At 46.8% G+C, this 21,420-nt stretch overlaps 1 protein-coding gene across 1 annotated transcript; it reads right to left on the bottom strand.

Annotated features, from left to right (window-relative positions):
- Window positions 1–1,440: 1,440 nt before the first annotated feature.
- On the bottom strand, window positions 1,441–21,153 carry rrp12 (ribosomal RNA processing 12 homolog). Its single transcript, XM_088916668.1, has 34 exons — window positions 20,926–21,153; window positions 19,727–19,950; window positions 18,378–18,461; window positions 17,888–17,964; window positions 16,518–16,623; window positions 15,717–15,833; window positions 15,201–15,339; window positions 14,847–14,974; window positions 14,531–14,629; window positions 14,316–14,407; window positions 14,077–14,188; window positions 13,725–13,825; window positions 13,520–13,634; window positions 13,109–13,251; window positions 10,815–10,936; window positions 10,411–10,475; window positions 9,837–9,999; window positions 9,317–9,471; window positions 9,032–9,099; window positions 8,649–8,742; window positions 8,258–8,416; window positions 8,091–8,171; window positions 7,726–7,831; window positions 7,248–7,355; window positions 6,811–6,968; window positions 6,480–6,571; window positions 6,074–6,232; window positions 5,488–5,651; window positions 5,057–5,167; window positions 3,821–3,870; window positions 3,035–3,113; window positions 2,590–2,657; window positions 2,070–2,152; window positions 1,441–1,942 (listed from the first exon to the last, which is right to left on the bottom strand). Exons 1-34 carry the CDS (start codon window positions 21,062–21,064, stop codon window positions 1,840–1,842), a joined length of 3,864 nt encoding a protein of 1,287 aa, XP_088772794.1. The 5' UTR covers window positions 21,065–21,153; the 3' UTR covers window positions 1,441–1,839.
- Between the last annotated feature and the right edge of the window lie 267 nt (window positions 21,154–21,420).

Below are 21,420 nucleotides of genomic sequence, written 5' to 3'. Positions count from 1 at the left end.
CAAATCCTCAACTGGACAGAACACATTTGGGCCCAGCTCTGTGAACAATGAACACTACTGCCTCTTGTGAAGTTCCCTCAATGAAGGCTCTTTCTTGTGAACACAGCCGTGGAGCCTGTTTGTTTAGTATATGTCTGAGGATGGAGCACAGCCCACAGTTTATGAATGTCTCATTCAGATGCTCTGAAAGCTTCTAGGAAGATCTGTGGAGGTTTTTCTTTTCTGCACAGAAAGAAGTGTGTAGCCGACAATCTCCCCCAGATGGACTAGTGACATCTGTCCCTGATGTGACACTAATACTTAAATAGCTGAAGTCCTGTTCAAAATCTTCAAGCCTTTATGAATTGTGTACTGTATATAAAATGCAAGTACAGTGTCACTTTAAAGACACATGAATGTGGTAACCTAACCCACAGAAGTTAAAAATAACCGAACCCACTTAAAATAAATGGCTTACTTTTTTGACAAACGGAAGAACTGATTAATTATAAAATGTCTGAGAAGAAGGGGTATTTCCAATATGCATACATCTCATATTCCTGTAAAACAGGAAATGGTGCACAAATTCCCTAAGCATGTTTTCTAAGACGCAGGACAGACAATGTGAATGGAATAAAAAGGAGAAGATGAAACCAGGGTGGGACTGTTCCCCGTGGCAGGCACCCTGGCAGTGCCAAGCACTAATGTAAAGCCCTTGAACAAAAGTATGAAGAGTCTTCCAGGTTATTGAGTTATGTGCTTGCTTGCTTCAGATCACAGCTATGGAACTTTCCAGTTAAGCCATTAATACACTGATTCAGTCCAGGCTGTTTTGCTTGTGCATACTGCCCTCTAGAGGTAAACATTATGTCACCACTTAAGAGATGGAGATGAACACTGCAGCCTGTCAGCTCTTCAAGACTGTGGCATACTGCCATGCGCAGGTTATTAAGTCTTCGGTATGCTGCTTTAACAATGGCTTCAGGCTCTGGGATAACAGGCTCTTGCTTACCAAGCAAAGTTCAACCGGATTATTTCCCAAACTGTAGTTATGCAGCTGTAAAGTGAAAACGCCAAGCAGATAACTCTGGATGACTGGACAAAGGTTCTAAACATAAAATTTTATCCTGTTGAACAACTCATTGTCTTTAATGGAGCTACTGGAAAAATGTGTTTCAACAAGAACCTCTGAAGTGCCTTCCAATAATGGGCCATCCTATAATAGTATTAACAGGGTGAAGCATTAACTGAGTAAAAGACCAAAAACAGACTAAAAACTAGACTGAGCTTGCCCAAGTGGGCAGCCTGTTCACCCGTCCATTGTCAAGGGCTCTTTACCCAGATTAAGGTAAATTTTTAAGATTTACTGTACAAGATACACCAAAAAAATCACAAAAGTGTGGCATTTTCAATTAATATCCAGAAAATCCTGCATTCTACTTTAATGATTAATAAATAATGTCCATTGCACACAATCTTTATTACAGCGAGAGGAACTCCCATCTTTAGACACACAAATATCACACAAGTATTTTTACAAATGAAGTGTGCGACATGGACTTGGTATTGGTGAGTAACTGCATTCACCGGGTGTGACACACTGCAATACTAAAGGCACTCTGCGAGTCTTCACAGCTGTTCAACAGTGGGAAAAGGGGGAAAAGTAAGGGGATACTGCCCTGCACGCACTGCAACACCCACTGCTGTGGGGGCAGAGGAGTGCCCGGCAGACAAGAAGAGACCCAGGCTGGAGCTTGCCAGCTGCGAGATGACCCCGGTCAGGCTGGCACAGCACACAGGGCTAACGGAACCCAGCGGGGACCTCCAGAAAGGGCATTAAACTAGGCCCCTGGGCAGGGGTCACGCCTTCCTTTTACTCCTCTGCATCCTCTTCCCCGACTGCGCCCCCTTCCGTGCTCCTCGCACCAGCCCTTTGAACTGGCCCTGCAGCTTCGCCTTCTTCCTGCAGACACAAGAAAACACCCCTTACAGGCTTTGGAGTTGTCGTGAACAACCCGAGACTGCCCGAGTTGTGCCAAGAAATGCCCTGCCAGCCTCTCGCGCCCTGCACTGGCAGCTCTCTCCCATACCTGCGGTTCAGCTGCGCTTTCCTCAGAGGGATGTAGGTGTAGGGATCGTGCTTGCCTTTCTTCTTCACGTCACCTTTACCGCTCTGAAACACAAAACCACAGAGGCGATCTCTGCACTGATATAGGAGGAGGAGGACGTGAAAACACTTTCGTTTAATAACAGCCGAAGGAAAACCACATCTTATATTAAAGATCAAAGGGTGACTGAAGTCGACTCCCACATGCCACAAAGTACATTTTTTTCCCCCCCCCGACACAAAAACCGTAAATGCACATCGAAAATACACTGTTCCACTGAAAAGTCAAACACATCCTTAACGTGCCCACAAACCTCCAAGTGAAGCTGCATGCCTGTTCTGGGTTTTCTTGTAAATTGTATGAGTTATGAGCTTTTTATTTTATTTGTTTTTACTTTTTAATTGGACTGGATGTTAATTTATTATGCAAGAGGATGTGCTGGTCTTCTGGGGGAAACGTGCGAGAGCAGTATATGAGTAATGGACAGTGAAAGTGGTCTCACCTTGGATTTGTACTCTTTGCCAAATTCCTCTTTTCCAGACAGTGGTCTATGGATCCCTGAGCCACCAGCTACAGGACAAAAATGGCAAATTAACTCAAAGACATTACTCAGACAGGAAAGGAAAGAAACCTTAAAGGTCTGGGTCGAACCCCACCTACAAAACACTGCTGTGCTCTTTACGTGTTCCTTTCCAAAGACTTCTGAAAACCAGCTCCTCTTATGGTGGGAAAAAAAAAGCTTTATCTAGCTTGCTAATAACCTTTTTCATTAATGTTATTTCTACGATTTATTTTGCAAATAACACGTTAATGTTTAGCAGAAAAAAGAGTGAAGAAATGTGCCCGACATCAGAGCAGTCAGAAAGGTATAGAAACACCGCAGAAGTGACCCATTCTGTCTTCGGGCCCCACGGAGTCTGCCTGTCCAATTGAACAACCTTCAGTACCTTTGTACTGCAACTGTGGCTCCAACTCCATATCTTCATCAAAGTCGTCACGTTGAAACTTTCTCTTCTGAGCTTTTTTCTGTCCAGAAAAAGGGAAACAAAAAACATCTCGTCATTAAGTGGTAAACACTTCCCATAAGAACGGCTACAAACGAGAGGAGGCCGTTTGGCCCACCTATCCCGTTGGGTGGATTTCCCACTGGGCTCCTCGATATCCAAACCTCAGTGTGTGAAATACAAAGCTGGGATTCCCAGAGCCCGGCTGGAAAAGGCCCTGCTACCACCTGGTATGGCCTCTCCAGTACAGGTCCCGTCACTGTCCCGCTGCAAGCAGGTTTTTCCCAAGTGGCAATGCCCATCACTCAGGTCGGGACTGGGGTTAAGGGCTCAAGTTACTCGCAGCAGGGAAACCCGTGCTTCTCCAATTGGTGCCAACCTGGAGCTGGCAATGTATCATGAGAGGAACGGCTTGATGGGTGAGCACCCACTGACGGCGGGGCAGGAGATGTGGTCTGGCACTCCTTGTTCTCCCCGTACGGTACAGGAGTCGCTGCCGGTCTCCAACCGGATGGGTAAGACGTAAACCATACAACAAACTGTCTGACTGCAGTAAACCCTCCTACTTTCTCAGTAAGGGACGATCATGCGGTTCTGCATGAAAATAAACCTTTCAGTTCTATCCTCTGAGAGGGTGCTTTGCCACACATTAAATTTTCTTATTTTATCTCACATTAAATGATCATCCCTCATCAAGTAAAATAAGCAAAAAATATCAGCTATACTCACACTTTTGACTCCTGCTTCCTCTAGAACATCATCCATTTCCTTATTTTCACCTGAAAGATGAACGGAGATCAGGACAGGATGAACTGGCAGACACTAACACAGTACCATACTCTTGTTCAAGATCAAACTTGATTATCCCCTGAGGACCACTTGTTTTACACTAGAGTCCCACACAACGACACAACCCTGACCAACAAGGAAGTCGGGCCACACGACATTTCAGAAACGGATAATTAAATGAAATCATTATTTACATTATTCAGAAATGGAATTTCAGAGGGCATGAACAATTTCCTACACCTGCTTCCCTGACCCATCACCATGGGGGCACAGAGGCGTCTCCCAAACGGCAGTGGTTCAGATTCACAGTGGAGGGGGTTCGCCACACACTGTACTATGCTGTTGTCCTTCTTTAGAACATTCTGCTTCTAAACAGAGGGATGTAGAGGGAGGGACCCCTCTGTTTCTAAACAGAGGGATTTAGACTGATCTGATTACTATAAATGATCCTGCTACTAATCATTATGCCCTTACTGCTAATGTTAACTATTTTCCCAAGCCTATTAAAATTTTGCACTGCCGATGTAACCAAACCAACAGGTAAAGCAGTACATTAAAAAAATTCTTTCAATAAAATATTTACAGAAATGTGTTAAAATAATACTGTCCACCTTCAAGAAGCTAAATTCCTTTACAAAAACAGTGTCAGTCTTTTAAGTAATTTGCTACACAAAAATTTCCCATCTTAAATATTTATCTATGACCATTGTTAAATACTTGTAATCATCAACAATCTCCACAGTCTGGACTATTTACAGTGGGTTGGAAGGGTAGTACAATGAGGAGATCTTTAGCTTCAAAAATAACTCCCAAGAAAACTCATAACACAAAGGTTGCATTGTCAAAAAAAAACATATGTCTAAGAGTCTGCTGTATCTTACAATCATTAGTAAATATGCACTAAATATACTATAAAAGAAGACAAGTTATAGCCCTATGGGAATCCAACAACAATAACCTTTTCCCCACTTTTACCTATAGAGACCAAAAAAAAGACAAAATAAACCTAAAACCCCTCCAATTAATTTTCAAATTAAATGTTAAATCTATGAGAGTGTCTGTGTCAGTACGAGCTGAAAGCAGAGGGAAAGAAAAATAAACAAAGTGACTCTTCTTGGTCAAGGTGTTTATGAACTGTGTAACAACGTGAGTATTTCATCGTCCACTCCTCCTTACCTTTAACCTCTTTGTCCTCGTCTCGATCTTCTCTGATAATCAGCCTGCCGTCCGACGTCACTTTGAAGCCATGCTGGACCTTCAAACTCTTCTTCACGTCCGGGTTTGTAGCTATAGTGGTGATCATAGAGCCATAATGGAAAAAAACTGAATTTCTCACATTGTATTCCCTTATAACAGTAACCCCGAACTTTCCAAGAGTGAAACACCTTTCTCACAAATACAACTGGAACATGGAGAAAGATGCGGTGTGTCCAGCTTCTTAAGGACATGCAAACAGCCCGGGATTACTGGTTTGATCTAGTTTTATTGGCTTTTGGTCAGCGGTGAAGACTCTGTTCTCTGCATTTATGTTACAGAATGCTCGTTTACAATGAGCACCCAATAAAATGTGAAGTGTGAAGACCAGCTACTGTGCAAGAAGCACTTACCGAGCACTCTCTGGGAGACTTGGGGATCGAGGAAGTTGAGGGGCTCATCAGACTCCCCCTCTTTCAGCCAGGCCCGACCCTTCTTTCGCAGGCCTTTCTTCCCACCTCGCTCGGGCTTCGTGTCCTCATCCTCCGACTCCGAATCCGCCAGGATCTCCTCAATACTGGAGAAACCAAGAGTCAAGAGTCAGCTGCCAGGATGAAGTCTTCAGAATGTCACCTCTTCAGCAGCTTCTACCGTGAAACCTCCTGAACCACATCTGGCATTAAACACATCTGACACTGCCAAAGGCACAAGACTGACTTGCTGACTGACACTTCTGTCTTGCCCGAGATAGCGAGGGACTTGGACGAAGTACAAAGGCACGTCTCTGTATTTGGCAAGCCTATTTGAAAAGGTTTTCTCAAGAGTCACCAAAAACCAATTAATGAGAATCTACATAAAAGAATTTCAATTGAAATTCTAATCTTTCACTTTCTTTTGTCCCGATAATGAGTTGGGCTGTCAAAATCATTTTGGGGATGCCCCCACCCCCTCGACTCTTATTAATTGGCAAAGCCCTTGGAATGAGGGGCTCGGCCGTACCTGTCTCCCTTGACCTTGGGGGTCTCCTCCTCACTCTCCGAGCCAGCTTTATCTGCCTGCTGCAGGAGCTTGCGCCTCTTGTTCCTGGCCTCCGTTTTGCGGATGTTCCCCAGTACCTTTTGATGCTCCTCCGGCACCATGCTCTTCACAAGTTCAAACCTGCAGACAAAAACCGGCTCCTTCAGGATAGCAAACAGCATCATCCCCCTTAGAGGGCTTATTCACAAAACTGGCTGAAGCAACAAGACCATCCTCAAAATGGAAACATGATCATTAAATCGCTCCAGTAGGCAACTTACATCTCTTCTTAGAAGAATGGAGTACAATATTCAGATGAGCAAATAAACATAAAGAATCAGTTAATTCTCAACATGTTACATAGATAACAAATAAGTTATCGCCTTACCCAAACTTTCGGATGAATTTAGTGAAAATGTTCTTCAGCTTATTCCTGAAATGCCTCCGGACATCGTCTTTAATGTTTCCAATCCCTTCCATCTTAAAAAAGGCCAAAAACATCAACAGATCATTCCTGACCGTTGTGCACCTTCTCCAAAAACTCAAAATTAAATTCAAAGGCGAGTGCCACAGCCATGATCACTGCAGAGGTGCTGCCAAAGTTCTGTCTAAGAATATCCAACATCTGTTCATGCTGGCCCAACCCTCAGCTTGTGTAAGTGACTTGACTAGCGAGTGTCCTGGAGATTTCCACACTCTGCCCACCACCTCTCACTCACCATCACGGTCACATGGCCGGCCAGGACTTTGGGGTCCATGATGAAGAGGATGACCTTGATGAAGCCCAGAGCCGCCTTCACCACCTCGCGTGTCCTGGAGCTGAGGAGGAGGCACACGTTCTGCAGCAGCTGCTCCATGACCGACACGTCCATGTAATCTACAGGGAGAGGACGATAATGCTCACTTCAGCCCAATAATTACACAATTCTCTCTCGCACAGTCTCACTTTCGCCACGCGTTCTGTTCTGTTTAAGGCTTTCACACACAGAATTATGACATTTAAAACCAACATTCTTGGGACTTTATCATTTCTGTCATACATCATGAGTTGGGACAAACGGGTAATGGACACAGGATAAAGTCTGATTTGTTGAATCAGGCATTTGCCGTCAGTAAAACGTGTTGCAGGAAAGCCTGCCGAGAATGGCGTCGTTACCTTTAAACTCAAAGACCAGCCTGGTCAGCGCAAGCACGGTACAAGCAATCATGGTGACCGAGCCAGTGAGTCCGGCATAGACCATCCCCAGATACTGCTCCATGGCCTCTGGAACACAGACCAGCCAAAACACAGTTCACGCAGCTGCTCCTTCTCCTAACAGCCATCACTGGGAATATTATTAGCTCCATTTCCTGGAATGGCTATCACACTCCAAATTGCTTCCTAGCTCCACTCATATTCTAGCACTTATGTTAAATCTTTATGAGTCCTTTACTGTAAAAATAACGTTCAAGCATATACACTCAAGCACTCGTTATTCATCCAGATGCTAAAACAGCGGTTATCGGTACAACACAGGTTATACATGAGACGGTCAAGGTGAAAGAAAATGATCATTGAAAACCGCAAACTAGGTACAAGCCCTGAACACTCATCCACAGAGGAGCACTCGCACACACAGGTCCTCCAGACTTACCATTTGCACTGTCACAGAAACGAATATACGCCTGACCGATTTCCACCAGCAAGGTATATGCATTCCTGCGTGCTCCCACAGACACCTCTTTGGTACAGATTATTACCTAAGGCAGAAAACACGTCACCACAAAACAGTCACTTGGGCAAATACAAAGTGGACAGATTACAAAGTGAGCTCCGATTTTTTTCAGTTTTTAAGCCTTCTCTGTGAAAACACTGCTCTTGAAAATCCTCCAAATGTGAACTTTAGGGAAGAGACGTAACAGATGTGACATGAGCAACAACCAGCGGGAAAGAACTGTTCCATGCGCGCCGTGCTCAGCGAGATGAGGCGGAAGCCATCAGCAGGCCGTCTGCCGTTACCTCTGGAAGCAGAGCTGTGATGAAGTCGCCGTGTTCCAGGTTCAGCTGCTTCACAACGTGGATCAGACACTTCAGTCTGGGCTGCAGGAGGCAGGGCAACACGGTTAGGCTGGTGCTCGCACCTGGCGGCAGAGAAGAGCAGCGCGCTTGGGGAGGGGGGGGCTCACCCGCTTGGCCGGCGAGGAGGCGCTCTTCAAGGACCCCAACAGCGTCTGCTTCAGCTGCTCCAGGTTGGTCAGGACAAACCGCCGGCAGGACTCCCTCTCCCCTCCGCACATCTCTTCCAGGACACGGTAAGCTTTCTTCTGCACTCCAGGATCCTTACTCTACACACAGGGAGAGCACTCAGTCAGCAGGCAGCACGCCTGGAACACTCCTGTCCATAGCCTCCGTACGCCCCAACACTCACATTCACCACCTTCCCTGACACGGCACAGTGAATTCAATACTTCATTCAAAAATCATTACACTAAAAATCATTCTGTTCTGAACTTACAGGTGTTTAACCATGTCACACTGTACTTAAAATACTCCAGTGGAAGAGAAATGAAGCTTCACCTCCAAACAGGGTCTTATGATCTCGTAGGTTTGGCTCATTGTGGCCTCGTCCACACAGGGGGCCATGACCACGATCAAGTCCATCACAGAGAGCCTGCAGAAAGAGGAGCAGACCACACATAAGGCACAGGTCACTAACAGGGCGTTAACACCAAAGACACATTCAGCATGCAAACATGGAACTGAGAGTAGCACTATGTCTGCCTGTTAGAAACACAGACAAATCACCAGTGTAGGCAGTGATTTTCATGAAGTGGAGCTCATTTACATTAAATATTAACCAAGTGAAAGAGTACTGTTCAAGGAATAGTTCTGAAACAATGCCTGTTTGACTTAACTAATGAAGAGTTTCACATTGACAATCAGAAGAAACTTAATCTCACCTGGTGAACTCAGTGCACTCTGGAGTATTCAGTTTCTCTACAGCTTTCTGGAGGAAGGTACAAACCAGCTGTGGAAAGAGAGGTCAAAGGATCACATTCGTAAGGCACGTTGCATACCACAAAAATAGACACGACACAAAAGATGGAGGCTCTCAGCACGTCTTGCTTGTCATAATTGACCATTGTGTGAACAAAGATAAACAGGAGTTTTGCACTCCTCCATCCCGCCAGCAGTACAAGGAGTGGAATAAACACTCATACTCAGAAGGCCCAGGCACAGCTCACCTGCTGGTCCGTGATGGTCAGGTAGACCTTGATGGTGTCCAACATGGGCATCCTCAGGGGGGTGCTCTCCCCAGCAACAGGCTGCTGGCTGTACACGTTGAACAGGATGGGCAGGAAATTCTTCGCGAAGCGGCCGACTTCGGCACGGTCCTCTTCTTCAGGGGGGAAAAAGAAGTACAAACTGTGAATATTCAATGCGCCTGAACTATGTTAAGGTAATATACATACCAAAGCAAATATATTTGGGCAAAATCTGAATTCTCAACATCTTACTCATTTTTCATTAAGGACAAACTGTTCATTCCTTAATAATTTAATTAGACAGGCAATGCTCTTAATTTTGTAGATGGGGAAAAATTGTACCGGCGTCTCTTCAGTTTCTCAACATAAACGAAAATTAAAAGTGACCTGCAAATAAACTATTTACCAGTCTGTCAAACAACACTGTCTGGCTATTGACGATTGTTTTTCACAAGTAGGACCCTATCCCAGCGCTCCCTGCCCGCCCTGCACCCCTGACCTTTTTCACAGCTCTTGTTGATAAGTGTTCGGAGGGCCTGGCAGATGGTCGGTCTCAGGTCGGGTCTCTCGCTGATGGCCATGCCCAGAGTCCGTGCGATGCCCTTAAAGGAGCTGGTCAGGTCAGTGGTGTGTGTGCAGAATCCAGGCAGCATGGTCCAGATCTGTCGCGGAACAGGAACACCCGAGATCAAAAACTGGGAAAAACTCACAAAAAGAGGGTTAAAGAGGAGCATTTTTTAGTGGCAAACTAGAATATTTCTAGTAAGAACAGACTTGGTCTCCCATTTCACCCTGTTACTGTTTCTCAAATGGGGGCAAGACACAGGAAGTTACTAGTGTAGAAAAACAGAAATGGCTCAAAGGCGAAATACAAAAGAACTGCAGATATGGCACCACAGCAATGATACTTTGCAGACCGAAGATGTTTTTTATTAACAAAGACCGAAAACAGGAAAGGTGTTTGTGCCAAATCTATTTTTTACTCAGATAATGACTGTTTTGATTAAGCAGATTAGATACTTGGTCTTCAGCGCTTATGTTGAATTACAATGATTCATCAAACCACCTCTTACCTGCAGCTGGAGAGTCTGGTACACCCTGGATTCCAGCTTCCGTCCAGCCTGATCCAACTCGTCCGCTGAAACAAACAGACAGGGCTTGCACAGGCTGGGAGCCACCACAGAGCCATGCTGCATCTTCCCAAAGGCCTCAATAATTCTGCTCGCTGAATGCTTTGGAATTTAACCCCCATCTACGCTGGATGTAATAAACATTATGGTTCACCAAACGACACACTATGCAATTACAGGTTTCAGAATTTACCAAGTACAGCAGCTTCACGGCAGCAACGCGCCCAAGCCTGCAGGCCTGCTTATTTTCGCAGTTTGCAAGTAACAAAAACGAAATGACTTCAATTAATGAGCAAACGACTTCTCTTTAACTTTCACAGTTGCATTACGCCGGTAAAAAGTCTTACCTCTTTGTTTGAAAGTGGCTGCCAATGGTAGGAAGTAGGAATTGAAGAAAGCCAGTTCAGTGTTTTTGACGTGATCCCTGATCACAGGGATCAACCAGCTGCGAGGAAACTCCAGATCATCGCTAAAACACACCACGGGTTTAGTGATTATGGGTTACATTTTTTTTTATATTTAATATTCACGGTTTCACAGGGTATAAAAGACGAACATAACTCAAGGCTTTTAAACAGAAAACAGGGCTATTTATCAGTAGAAGATATGAAGGCAACGCGGGAACTTGGCAGACAGAGGGAACAACGAAGGGAAAGGAGCTGCAGCCCAGCGCCGCGATCCTGCCAGCTGTCTGCCACGATGTCGCCACAAGCAAAAGGTTGTGCAGTGCGGTTCAGCTGCCACAGTGGCGAAAACATTAACACCCTGTGTAAGTCGGCGCCATTTCTATTCAATGCAGACGGATCGTTTCTGTCCATCTTACTCTGCCCCGCAAAATCAATCTAGCCGGCTGACATACCCACGGCAATGATACAATTATCAACTGATTAACACACAGACACCCACACTGGGGCGGCTCTGAACTGATGGGAGGACGTGCAAACTTTTATGAAGAAGAAAGAGTGGACGGAGAATTAAGTTTAGCAGCTAATATGTCTAAAATAAGAGATACCTTATATCTGTGATCTTCTGAAGCTGTTTAAGTTCAAGTCATCTGCTTTTCATTCTTTTGCTGGCACGCTACCCATGCTAATGCTCTTTTTTTTTTTAAACAGCTTTGCAGAATTAAAAAAAAAAACATGACCCTGCGATAATCACCATCACGATGTACTGTTTTACACAAAGACGCCTGTTGTTCCTGCTCTATTGGACAGCTACTTGCTGGCGATCGTGATGTGCTGCTCTCAAGAGTTTCTCAGGACATTCCATTGCTTTCGATGCCCTCTTTAAAATATCTTTTGTTATGTACTTGATGAGAAAAAAAATGATTTTTTTTTATTGGATCCACCACATTCCATCTGTTGAATTTTAATAATGTAATGTTCTTCAATTATAAAAAAGCAATAGGTACCAAACGTTTTCCTGCCAAACAATCAATATAAAAAACACTGCTCTCATATGCCACATTGAAGGCCTATGCCTGCCTTGCATAATCTTCGTGTCACTACATTAAAATACCTATGTCTGAAATAGCGATTCGCGTTTTTGGTGCGGCTTTCAATTTTGTAGTCAAAATAAAAAAATTGTATGTTATTCACAGTGTATCAAAAAAAAACCTTAGGGGGAATATAGGCACAGCAGCTGCGCTTTGGCTCACTCTGAACACCCCAGCCATCCACTCCTGTCATCCTGACTCACTGTGAGCCATCGATCTGCACAGTTACTGAACACCCCAGCCCATCACCCCGACTCACTGTGTGCCACTGATCTGCACAGGTACAGAACACCCCAGCCCATCACCCCGACTCACTGTGTGCCATTGATCTGTAATTACTGAACACCCCAGCCTATCACCCCGACTCACTGTGAGCCATCGATCTGTAATTACTGAACACCCCAGCCCATCACCCTGACTCACTGTGTGCCATTGATCTGTAATTACTGAACACCCCAGCCCATCACCCTGAGTCACTGTGAGCCATCGATCTGTAATTACTGAACACCCCAGCCCATCACCCCGACTCACTGTGTGCCATTGATCTGCACAGTTACTGAACACCCCAGCCCATCACCCCGACTCACTGTGTGCCATTGATCTTTAATTACTGAACACCCCAGCCCATCACCCCGACTCACTGTGTGCCATTGATCTGCACAGGTACAGAACACCCCAGCCCATCACCCCGACTCACTGTGTGCCATTGATCTGCACAGTTACCTAACACCCCAGCCCATCACCCCAACTCACTGTGTGCCATTGATCTGTAATTACTGAACACCCCAGCCTATCACCCCGACTCACTGTGTGCCATTGATCTGTAATTACTCAACACCCCAGCCTATCACCCCGACTCACTGTGTGCCATTGATCTGTAATTACTGAACACCCCAGCCCATCACCCTGACTCACTGTGAGCCATCGATCTGCACAGTTACTGAACACCCCAGCCCATCACCCCGACTCACTGTGTGCCATCGATCTGTAATTACTGAACACCCCAGCCTATCACCCTGACTCACTGTGCGCCACTGATCTGTAATTACTGAACACCCCAGCCCATCACTCAGATTCACTGTGTGCCATCGATCTGTAATTACTCAACACCCCAGCCAGCTCATCACTCCCGTCACCCTGACTCACTGCTTGCCACCCATCTGCAGCGGGACGGCTCTCAGGATGACCTCGGGCCCCATGCTCTCCACCGCGGCGCCCACAGCCAGGTCCAGCTCTCCGGAGAAAGGGAAGTGTGGGGTGGCGCGCAGGTCACACAGAGACTGCAGGCTCTGGGGGACAGAGACACACTAGGATAGACCACTACAGAGCAACAGCAACGTTTAAATGGCAATTTTTTCGACATCAGGATTTATATATTCAACGTTTGTATTCAATTTCATGTTATACTTTAGCATGAGTAAAGTATCCGAGGTATAAAGTCACACCTGTCAATAGGAGACTTGATACAACACATTGCAGGGGCGAAGAAAAGTTTCGATCTTTGGTGATCTCGCCACCGGGGACTCAAAAGCATGCCGACACCCGGCTCCGACTCACCTTCATCATGATGGGATGAGCCTGCTTCCCAGCCACCTTGTAGAAAGAGCCCAGCACCTGCAGCACGAAGGGCCAGGAGGAGTGGAAGCGGTATGTAAGGCCTTCCTCCACCGCGCTGGAGAACAGGGGAAGGACAGGGCTGAGAGGACAGCGCCACCAGGGCGGGCGGGCCACGCCGGCACTGCGAGCGGGCAGAGGAACTTACTGCAACATCTTGCAGACGTACAAGGCCTGCCCGGTCGCAGCCGTGGACGAGACGCTTCCTACGTCGGCCATGCAGGGGGCAACGCACTCACTCAGCAAGGCCTGCAGATCAAGAAAGAAAACACGGCGCGATAGCTCACCTTCGGCACAAGATTGTTCTCTATCAAAACAAGCAGGGGATGTTCGTTTAAATAGGCACGATTTTGTTCATTGAGTTTGGAACCTTGAGGTTTGACACTTGCGATTCATTGTTTAAAGTCATCACGTTGAAACCTTGCGATCTGCCACGGGCTCAGCTAAAAGGTCCAGAGGACAAGGGATCGTGAAAGAAGAACGAATACGTCTACATTAACCTTCAGGGTCTGTGCCGCCGTGGAGACGACCTGGGAGTGCGGCGAGAGGAAGCAGCTCATGGCCGTGGAGAAGAGCCGGGGCAGGTGGCCCAGACACAGGGAACTCTGCAAGCTGCGGAGACAGGAACACGGGGGGTCACTGAGGAGAAAGTCCCCCGCCTTCTGAGAGGCAGGTGTAAGGGCCTCTTTCACGCAGCCATCAATTCCTCTGCTCACTCTTTGATTTGTGAGGGACCTACCTAGACAAGTGCGTGTGTGCTTTCTCCATGACAGCCAGCCAGGCCAGCAGGGGCTGAAGGTCGTTTTCACTGGGAAGGTAGTCATACAGTGCCTGTGGTGAGGAAACAAACAAACCACACAATCATACCCCAGAACAAAAGGCCTGACAGGAACCCAGTCCGTCTGGAAACATTCCAGTTTAGTTTATGCAGGGATGGGTCAGTATCTTTCTTACCGTGATTATCTGAGCGTTGAGCTCGGCAGACAGTGTGGTGGGGTTTGGCTTGGCACTGAAGAGCTTATGAAAGGCTTGCATGGCACCGGCTGTCACCAGCTTAATAAAAATGTAAAAATGAAGGCTGTTATTCTTGGCGCAAACAAGTTTTTTTACAAGACCAGACAAACACCTTTTTATTCCCGGCATCAACCTATTTTTATTAGGTAACTTCAGACAAGCTAGCCCTTAAAAACCTCCAAAGCACAACTGCTAAGCACATGACACCACGACGGCCCTCCGCCAAGGGCACAGAGAGGGAGAAACAAGGTCTCACCACGTGGCTCAGGGTCATCACCCGCAGCAGTGTCTCACAGCAGGACTTTACAGCACTGAGGGGGAAGCAGGGCAGCAGGTCCTTCAGGAACCCCAGGACATGAAGGGTTGTGGTGTCCTCCTTACTGCCTGCAACAAGAAACGGTCAAATGAACACAAACCCCTTCAAGCCCACAAGTTCAGAACAAGAGGGCTCACATTCGCACACTGTGGCCTTCCGGGAGTTACAAACCACAGTTGCACATTGTCGACTCTTATCGCACAGGGGCTCAAACACTCAAAACGAAACGGCAAAGCAATCACGCACAAGACGGACTCGGAAACACAGTCCGCCCCGGTCTGTGCACACACTCACCACCAGCCTCCTCCATCTCCTTGATGCAGAACTTCGCAGTGGACAGAGCTGCCGGGTGGTACGCGGGAGCGCTTTCGGAGAACATGAAGTCACTGCCCTTCAGCACGGAGCAGACGCCGTGCTGGGCCGCTTTCCGCACCTGCAACAGAGGCCGGGCATGAGCTCCTGGGAAGCCGTGGCCTAGTCTGGGCCTGGTACGGCCCAGGGTACAAGGCCTGAGGAGAAGGTGCACAGGTTTACCCTCTCCGATAGTGGGGGAAACCTGAGATATTTCACCAGCTTCTAGACCCCGGACTCTGGCACACGTCGGTTCGGCGGATTGAAATCAAGGAAAGTGAAAGGTATCACCTGTGTGACGCACTGTAAAAGCATGCCAGGTATAAAACGAAAGTCTTTATACTGAAGTGCTGGTAACCAGAAAGCTCTGCAACACTTGTCTGCAGGAGTTCTAACAGGGGAAGGGAGACAGTGGCTCTGGCGGCTGCTGTGGAGGGGGCCGGACGGGCAGAGGGGCACCTTTGGTTTGGAGTGCACACAGAAGCTCAGCAGCCCATGGTACACCTGCACCGTGCTGGGGTAACTCCACACGGACAGGTCCTGTTTCCGCAGCAGGGTGGCCAGGCAAGACACGACCTGCATCGCGGGGGGGGGAGAAACAGCGATGAATACCTTGACACAGTTGATATGGAGTAAAAAACGCCAACTGACTATCCACGCTTTTGCTGAAATAGAGCAGCTGCTGTACTGATGGAAATCATAGGGTAAAATCAAGATGAAAAAGCTCAGAGTGTGTAAAAACACTTTGCTTTTCATGTAACCCTACATCACTCATAATCTATCCTGCGTATGGAATTATCTGTCAAGAACTTTATGTTGGGAGACTGAATTCTCCCCCTAGGCTTGCACCTTTCTTACTCTCTTGCCAGCCACATGTCTTTATGCATTCCTCTAAATAAGCCAATACGCAAATATATTGGAAGCCTGTAAAGTTTTTTCTTTGCTTATGATTTCTATACGTCTATATCCATTTAATGTACCGAATGTATGCAAATGTAAGTCACCCAGGATAAGACAATGTGCTCAACTAAAACGTGCAGCAGCACTAGCAGACGCAGGTAACGGAAGACACGCAACATTAGCAAATCCAGCTCCATACAATGTACATTAACAAGACATCAGCAGGATTATTAAACAGCTTTTCTGTGAAAAGTGCCTCCCGTGTCCCTTGTATTTTCCTGAATGATATCCCAAGTAGGAAGCTCGTGCAGGGGAATGAACTGGCAGGAGGCCCGAACGTCATCCTCTCGCTCGGCTCACCCAGCGCAGGGCAGAGGGGGACTCCTTGCTGGCGTGTGTGGACATGATGCTCATGAACACTTTAGATGTGTCAGAAAACTTCTTGATTAAGACGGGGCTTGGCACTCTGAAAAGAAAAAGACAAATTCTCAATGTTAACCAATTTTGGTGAGGCTCTTAGTTTTCCCACATATACGCATGTAAACGCTACTCTTTACCTTATTGTCAGTAAACACTACGCAACAACATAATTAATTGAACAACAGACTAAGTGTATCTGAAGTTACAATTTTATTTTTGGGATTTACAATGCGCCCAAGACTGTAATGTGCAAAACCTGCACCAACAAACTGAAAGTGCTAGAGGAAGAACGATCCATGTGCAAACTTTCTTGGATCTTCAACGACAGAATCACAGAACAACCCTCGGCCTCTTCAAGCGACACAACTGAAGCACTCAAACCAGAACAGCGCAAGAAAGCAGTTCTGACTGCAAGCATCAGTCAGTTCACACTGTCCCATGTCTTCCCACAAGGTCTGAAGAGAAGAGTGCCAGTAGGAGGTAAAAAATCCTGAATTCAAAGTTATTAAATGTGTTAATGGGATCACTGTTATTAGAAACCATTAACAACCCTGTCAGGTTTTTTAAATCAAGTGGTCACTCTGCTACAATGGTAAACATCAGCATATTTGCTTTGTGCGCCCTACTTAGCATTGAACCTTAGCCATTCCCATTTTAATGAATGCACTTAACTTTTATAAGGAACGGTAAACAAGCCAGGTAGAGTCACACAAATCCCCCACCCAGGGTTCAGGTTGGGAGGAATTATTTAACTTCTTCTGATGAGGACAATACTAATGGCCGAGCAGAGCAAGGGTCTGGTGAGCTTGAGCCCCACAGGGCTGCACTTGCAACTCCAGTGAAATGCCATGCCTGAGACTTGAAGGTGTCCTCACTCCTTCAATCAAAATATTGACTCTGCTGTGAGCTCACAGTGTCGGCACTGGCTGCTAGCACTCCTCCAATCAAAATATTGACACTGCTGTGAGCTCACAGTGTAGTCACTGGCTGCTAGCACTCCTCCAATCAAAATATTGACACTGCTGTGAGCTCACAGTGTCGGCACTGGCTGCTAGCACTCCTCCAATCGATATGGACTCTGCTGTGAGCTCACAGTGTCCTCCAATCAAAATATTTACTCTGCTTTGAGCTCACAGTGTTGTCAGTGACTGCTAGCACTCCTGCAATTAATGTTTAATCTCCTGTAAGGCCACACGTCACACACATCAGCCTGCCCACCAGATCGAGTGATTAACTAATGATTCCAAACTGGGAGATTCTAAATGTTTTTCTGTTTGCAGTTCAGCCCCACAGAGGAGAGAGGTTCTTACCGCTTCAAGACCAGATTCAGGAGGTAAGCCACAGCTCCCACAGACTCGCTGGATTCCACAGTCTCGAGGGTGGTCATCTAGCAGAGAGACAGAGCAACAGCAATTTCTAACACCCAGTAGCACATGGGGCGCTCCCAGTGACTTACTAAACCTGCACAATAGAGACAGAGGCAAAGTATCTTTTCAACCCCACCCCTTGCTAGCAATAAACACATATAACCTGTGCAGGAATTGCTTTTGGGCCAATGGAGTGTCACGCTTGATGCCAACATGATGCATCAGCTGTACCAGTGAATACCAGCAGTACCAGTGAATTGGGTCAAAAGGTGAGTGTTATATTATGTTTTTTTGGGCACAACAAACATAATCATCAGAGGTAACGTGAACTGTTAAAAACTGATAGCCAGGACAGAGGATTTCGGCATCATCAATACACAGGTTATCGGCGTCCTTCCAGTACATGAGGGCGCAAAGCAGGTCCACGTCTCACCAAAGCAGCAAAATACTCCGTCTCGGTCTCCTTCCCACCCTGAGCGCGGATCACCTCCGTCACCGCAGCCAGTACTGCGCAGATCTGGAAAACAGACAAGGGACGCACTGAGCACAGACGACCTCACACAAACCCAACGCTTCCCGCACTACCTCACTTGTGAAAATAGATAAGCCTGGGATCACTCTGCAGGCAGATGAGTAAATTTTTAGAAATCGACTGACATACCACTAAAATGGTTTTAAACTTACAGTTGAATGCCAAGTTAGAAAAGGGACACATTCCTGACAAAGCTGAACCCCTCAAACGCAAGATATAAATTCTATTGAAAATAGGGGGATAGGCACCAGTGACGAAGATGTGATCATGAGGAATCCTTGTCATCAATGACGTTCTCGAACAGCAGCAGTTTTCTCACACTCGTGCTCTGCTCATGTGATCAACAGCACACAACAGCCAGCTCATTTCTAGTGCACTGGATAGCAAATGACCCACCACTACTACACCTCTCACCAACGATTTCTGTTTTGTAGAGTAACAAAACAACTACTAAAACTCGCAATTGAGAATAGCCGAGCACGTGATACAAAGAGCGCTCAGCCAGCTGTCTTCTGCCGCTCGGGGAATCTTTGTCACAGTCCGCTAGTGACAGGGCACAGGCTCAAACCCGGGGCAAGCTTCTCAACTGGCCCCTGCCTTCCTTCTCTAGAGGCAGTAGTAACCAGACAGGTCGCGGGACTGGCGCCACACCAGCGGTTTAGAGAGCCCATGGAGATCCAGTGTCCCAGGGGAGACGGGGTGTTATTGAAACATGTTAAAAGCATGAAACGGTAACTTAAGTTGCACTGCAAGTCTCCCAGCAAAGTGAAGAGGAGAGATGACTGTTCCCCTCACTGTGCACTGTTACACTCCAGGCTCGGAAGCGACTGCGAGTCAAGCTGTCCAGCCTGTTTGCCAGCCCAGCAGAGGCAGGAGGGAGACGGGACCCGAGTTCACAAGCTGAGGAGAGCAGCGGTCAGGGGGACCAGCAACCGCCAGCGCACAGAGTGAGACACCGAGCTCTGCTGAAAACCCCGAGATCACTGAAGACAATGATCCCAACTAGAGCCATTAAATTCGATTACAATACATTGTTATGCGAGGGCTCGAAAGATTTTAATGGGCAGCTCCAGTCCCTGAGGGCTAGAATCCGGCAGATTTTAAAGGCACTTTTAATGGCTAATGGTTAAGACCTAAAAAATAGGTGACACGACTTGTGAGCCACTCAATCCAGAGCGGAAATGAAAATCAGAGCAGCCGTCCGTGCTTGGGGGCTGTAGCTGCCCCCTGCCTGTCCGGCAGGTACCGACCTCCTTGTGAGCAGCAGAATTGGATTCCCAGAAGCGCTGCACTTTGCTGAAGGTGACGTTGGAGCAATCAGACAGGCCGCTGAGGAACGTGCCCGAGGTCCTCTCCGAGAGCACGGGGCCTTCCGCCGAGCAGGCACGGTCGGAGCCGCCCTCCTGCCTCCCCAGGGCCCCCACCTGCAGCTCATTGTGCAGCTTGAGGGCATCGACAGTCAGGTCACTGTTTTCTGCGAAACAAAAACAAAGAGCCCAGCCGAGCGGCCCGCAAAGGAGGGAATGCTTAGTTTCTGAAACAGGCCTGGGATCAACCTGGAGAAAAATGGGGGGACGTGCTTGCATCATTCACTTGATGAAGCGGTGTGAAGGGGCAGCAGTGTGGAGCAGGGTTAGGGTGCTGGACTTGTAACTTGAAGTGGGTTCAAACCCCAGGCGGGACTCTGCTGTTGTACCCTACTGTACTGTTTATAATCCCATTACTTAGTAAAGCTTTTAAATCATCAAGTATTTTTTTAAAAGTCTGATGCACTGAATAGGTTAAGCTGAAAACAATACTTTCACTGGTCCCTAGAAATCAGACTGTTTTATTTCATGTAAATAATTATGGGATGAAGTCCACGCTTCGATTTTTTTTCCTGAAATTTAAAGCTCACTGATCTACGAGCAAAATCGTCCAACACATTACACTGACGTTTTCTGTCCTAAGAGATTGGATATTCAAACGAAGTCAGTTTTGTTGACAATGTGCGGCACAAGGCAGCCAGCAGTTGACTGAACTGGCCGCCCGGACAAACTTGGTATGCGTTGTCTCTTTAAATACACACGTGGTGTTGCCGATGAGAACTAAAATTACCAATGATCTCTATTCCAAAGCAGAACAAACGTGTATCGTTTAAGGTAAAGGAAGCAAACGATATTTGTAAATACGAGACTGTCATAGATTTTTTGGGATATTTATAAGTTTGCGACTTACGCTCGAGAGTATATCTAAGATTTTAAGTTTATGACATGTTATCTCACTCTTCATTTAGCTCCAGCACAGTATATGTAATACACAGGCCCCAATTCTGAAAAACACTACGTTGACAAAACAGCAGATTTCACAGTAATTTCCACCCTGGGTTACGACCGTGTACCCACGTGTTTTCCACAGGCAGGCCGGAAAGCCCCGACTTATCCTGCGCGTCAGACTGCGGGATCCTCACCTGAAGGCCGGCTAAAGAACCGGCTTCTCGCCGCCTGCCGATAGCGCCGTGTCTCCGGATTTGAATCACTGCTGTGGCCCTTTTTCCATCGCTTCAGCTTCTGTGCAGTTCCAGACCGAAGCTTCCCGGACTTCACCATCTTGTTCGGCGAACTCCGCACACAAGAACTGCTGAATTTTGGAAGAGATCACCGAGTCGCCTGTGTATCGACCGGCGTCACATGGGGACTCAGCCAGGCGCCAGCAGACCCACACATCTCCCTCCACAAGGTGGAGCAGCCTGCAGTACAGTACTAGGTTAGCCTACAGTGATTTCTGTAGGCACAGCAAGTGTCTTTTTGAAACCGATTTAACAACTGTATATCATAATGGACAAAAAACGGGCCTCTAAAGATTTTATCCTTATACCAGTAGATTAATACACTTAGAAATCCTGATTCGCACCAGAAACAAACGGACTTAAGAACATGCAGTAAAAACAGTACCAGTTCGTTTT

Source organism: Atractosteus spatula, chromosome 5 (genome assembly GCF_055471065.1).
Source record: "Atractosteus spatula isolate fAtrSpa1 chromosome 5, fAtrSpa1.hap1, whole genome shotgun sequence".
In the NCBI taxonomy this organism is placed as follows: Eukaryota; Metazoa; Chordata; class Actinopteri; order Semionotiformes; family Lepisosteidae; genus Atractosteus; species Atractosteus spatula.
Note: the sequence above shows the minus strand (reverse complement) of the source record. Positions and strands in the feature narration are given on the sequence as shown.

What these genes read in the sequence shown, in the direction of transcription:
- rrp12 (XM_088916668.1), bottom strand. Translation starts at nt 21,064, where the DNA reads ATGGTGAAGTCCGGGAAGCTTCGGTCTGGAACTGCACAGAAGCTGAAG. An exon ending in ACCAGACTCTCCAGCTGCAG is followed by an intron (nt 10,000 to 10,410) that starts GTAAGAGGTGGT and finishes GTTCCGCGACAG; the next exon opens with ATCTGGACCATGCTGCCTGG. An exon ending in TCATAAGACCCTGTTTGGAG is followed by an intron (nt 8,417 to 8,648) that starts GTGAAGCTTCAT and finishes CCCTGTGTGTAG; the next exon opens with AGTAAGGATCCTGGAGTGCA.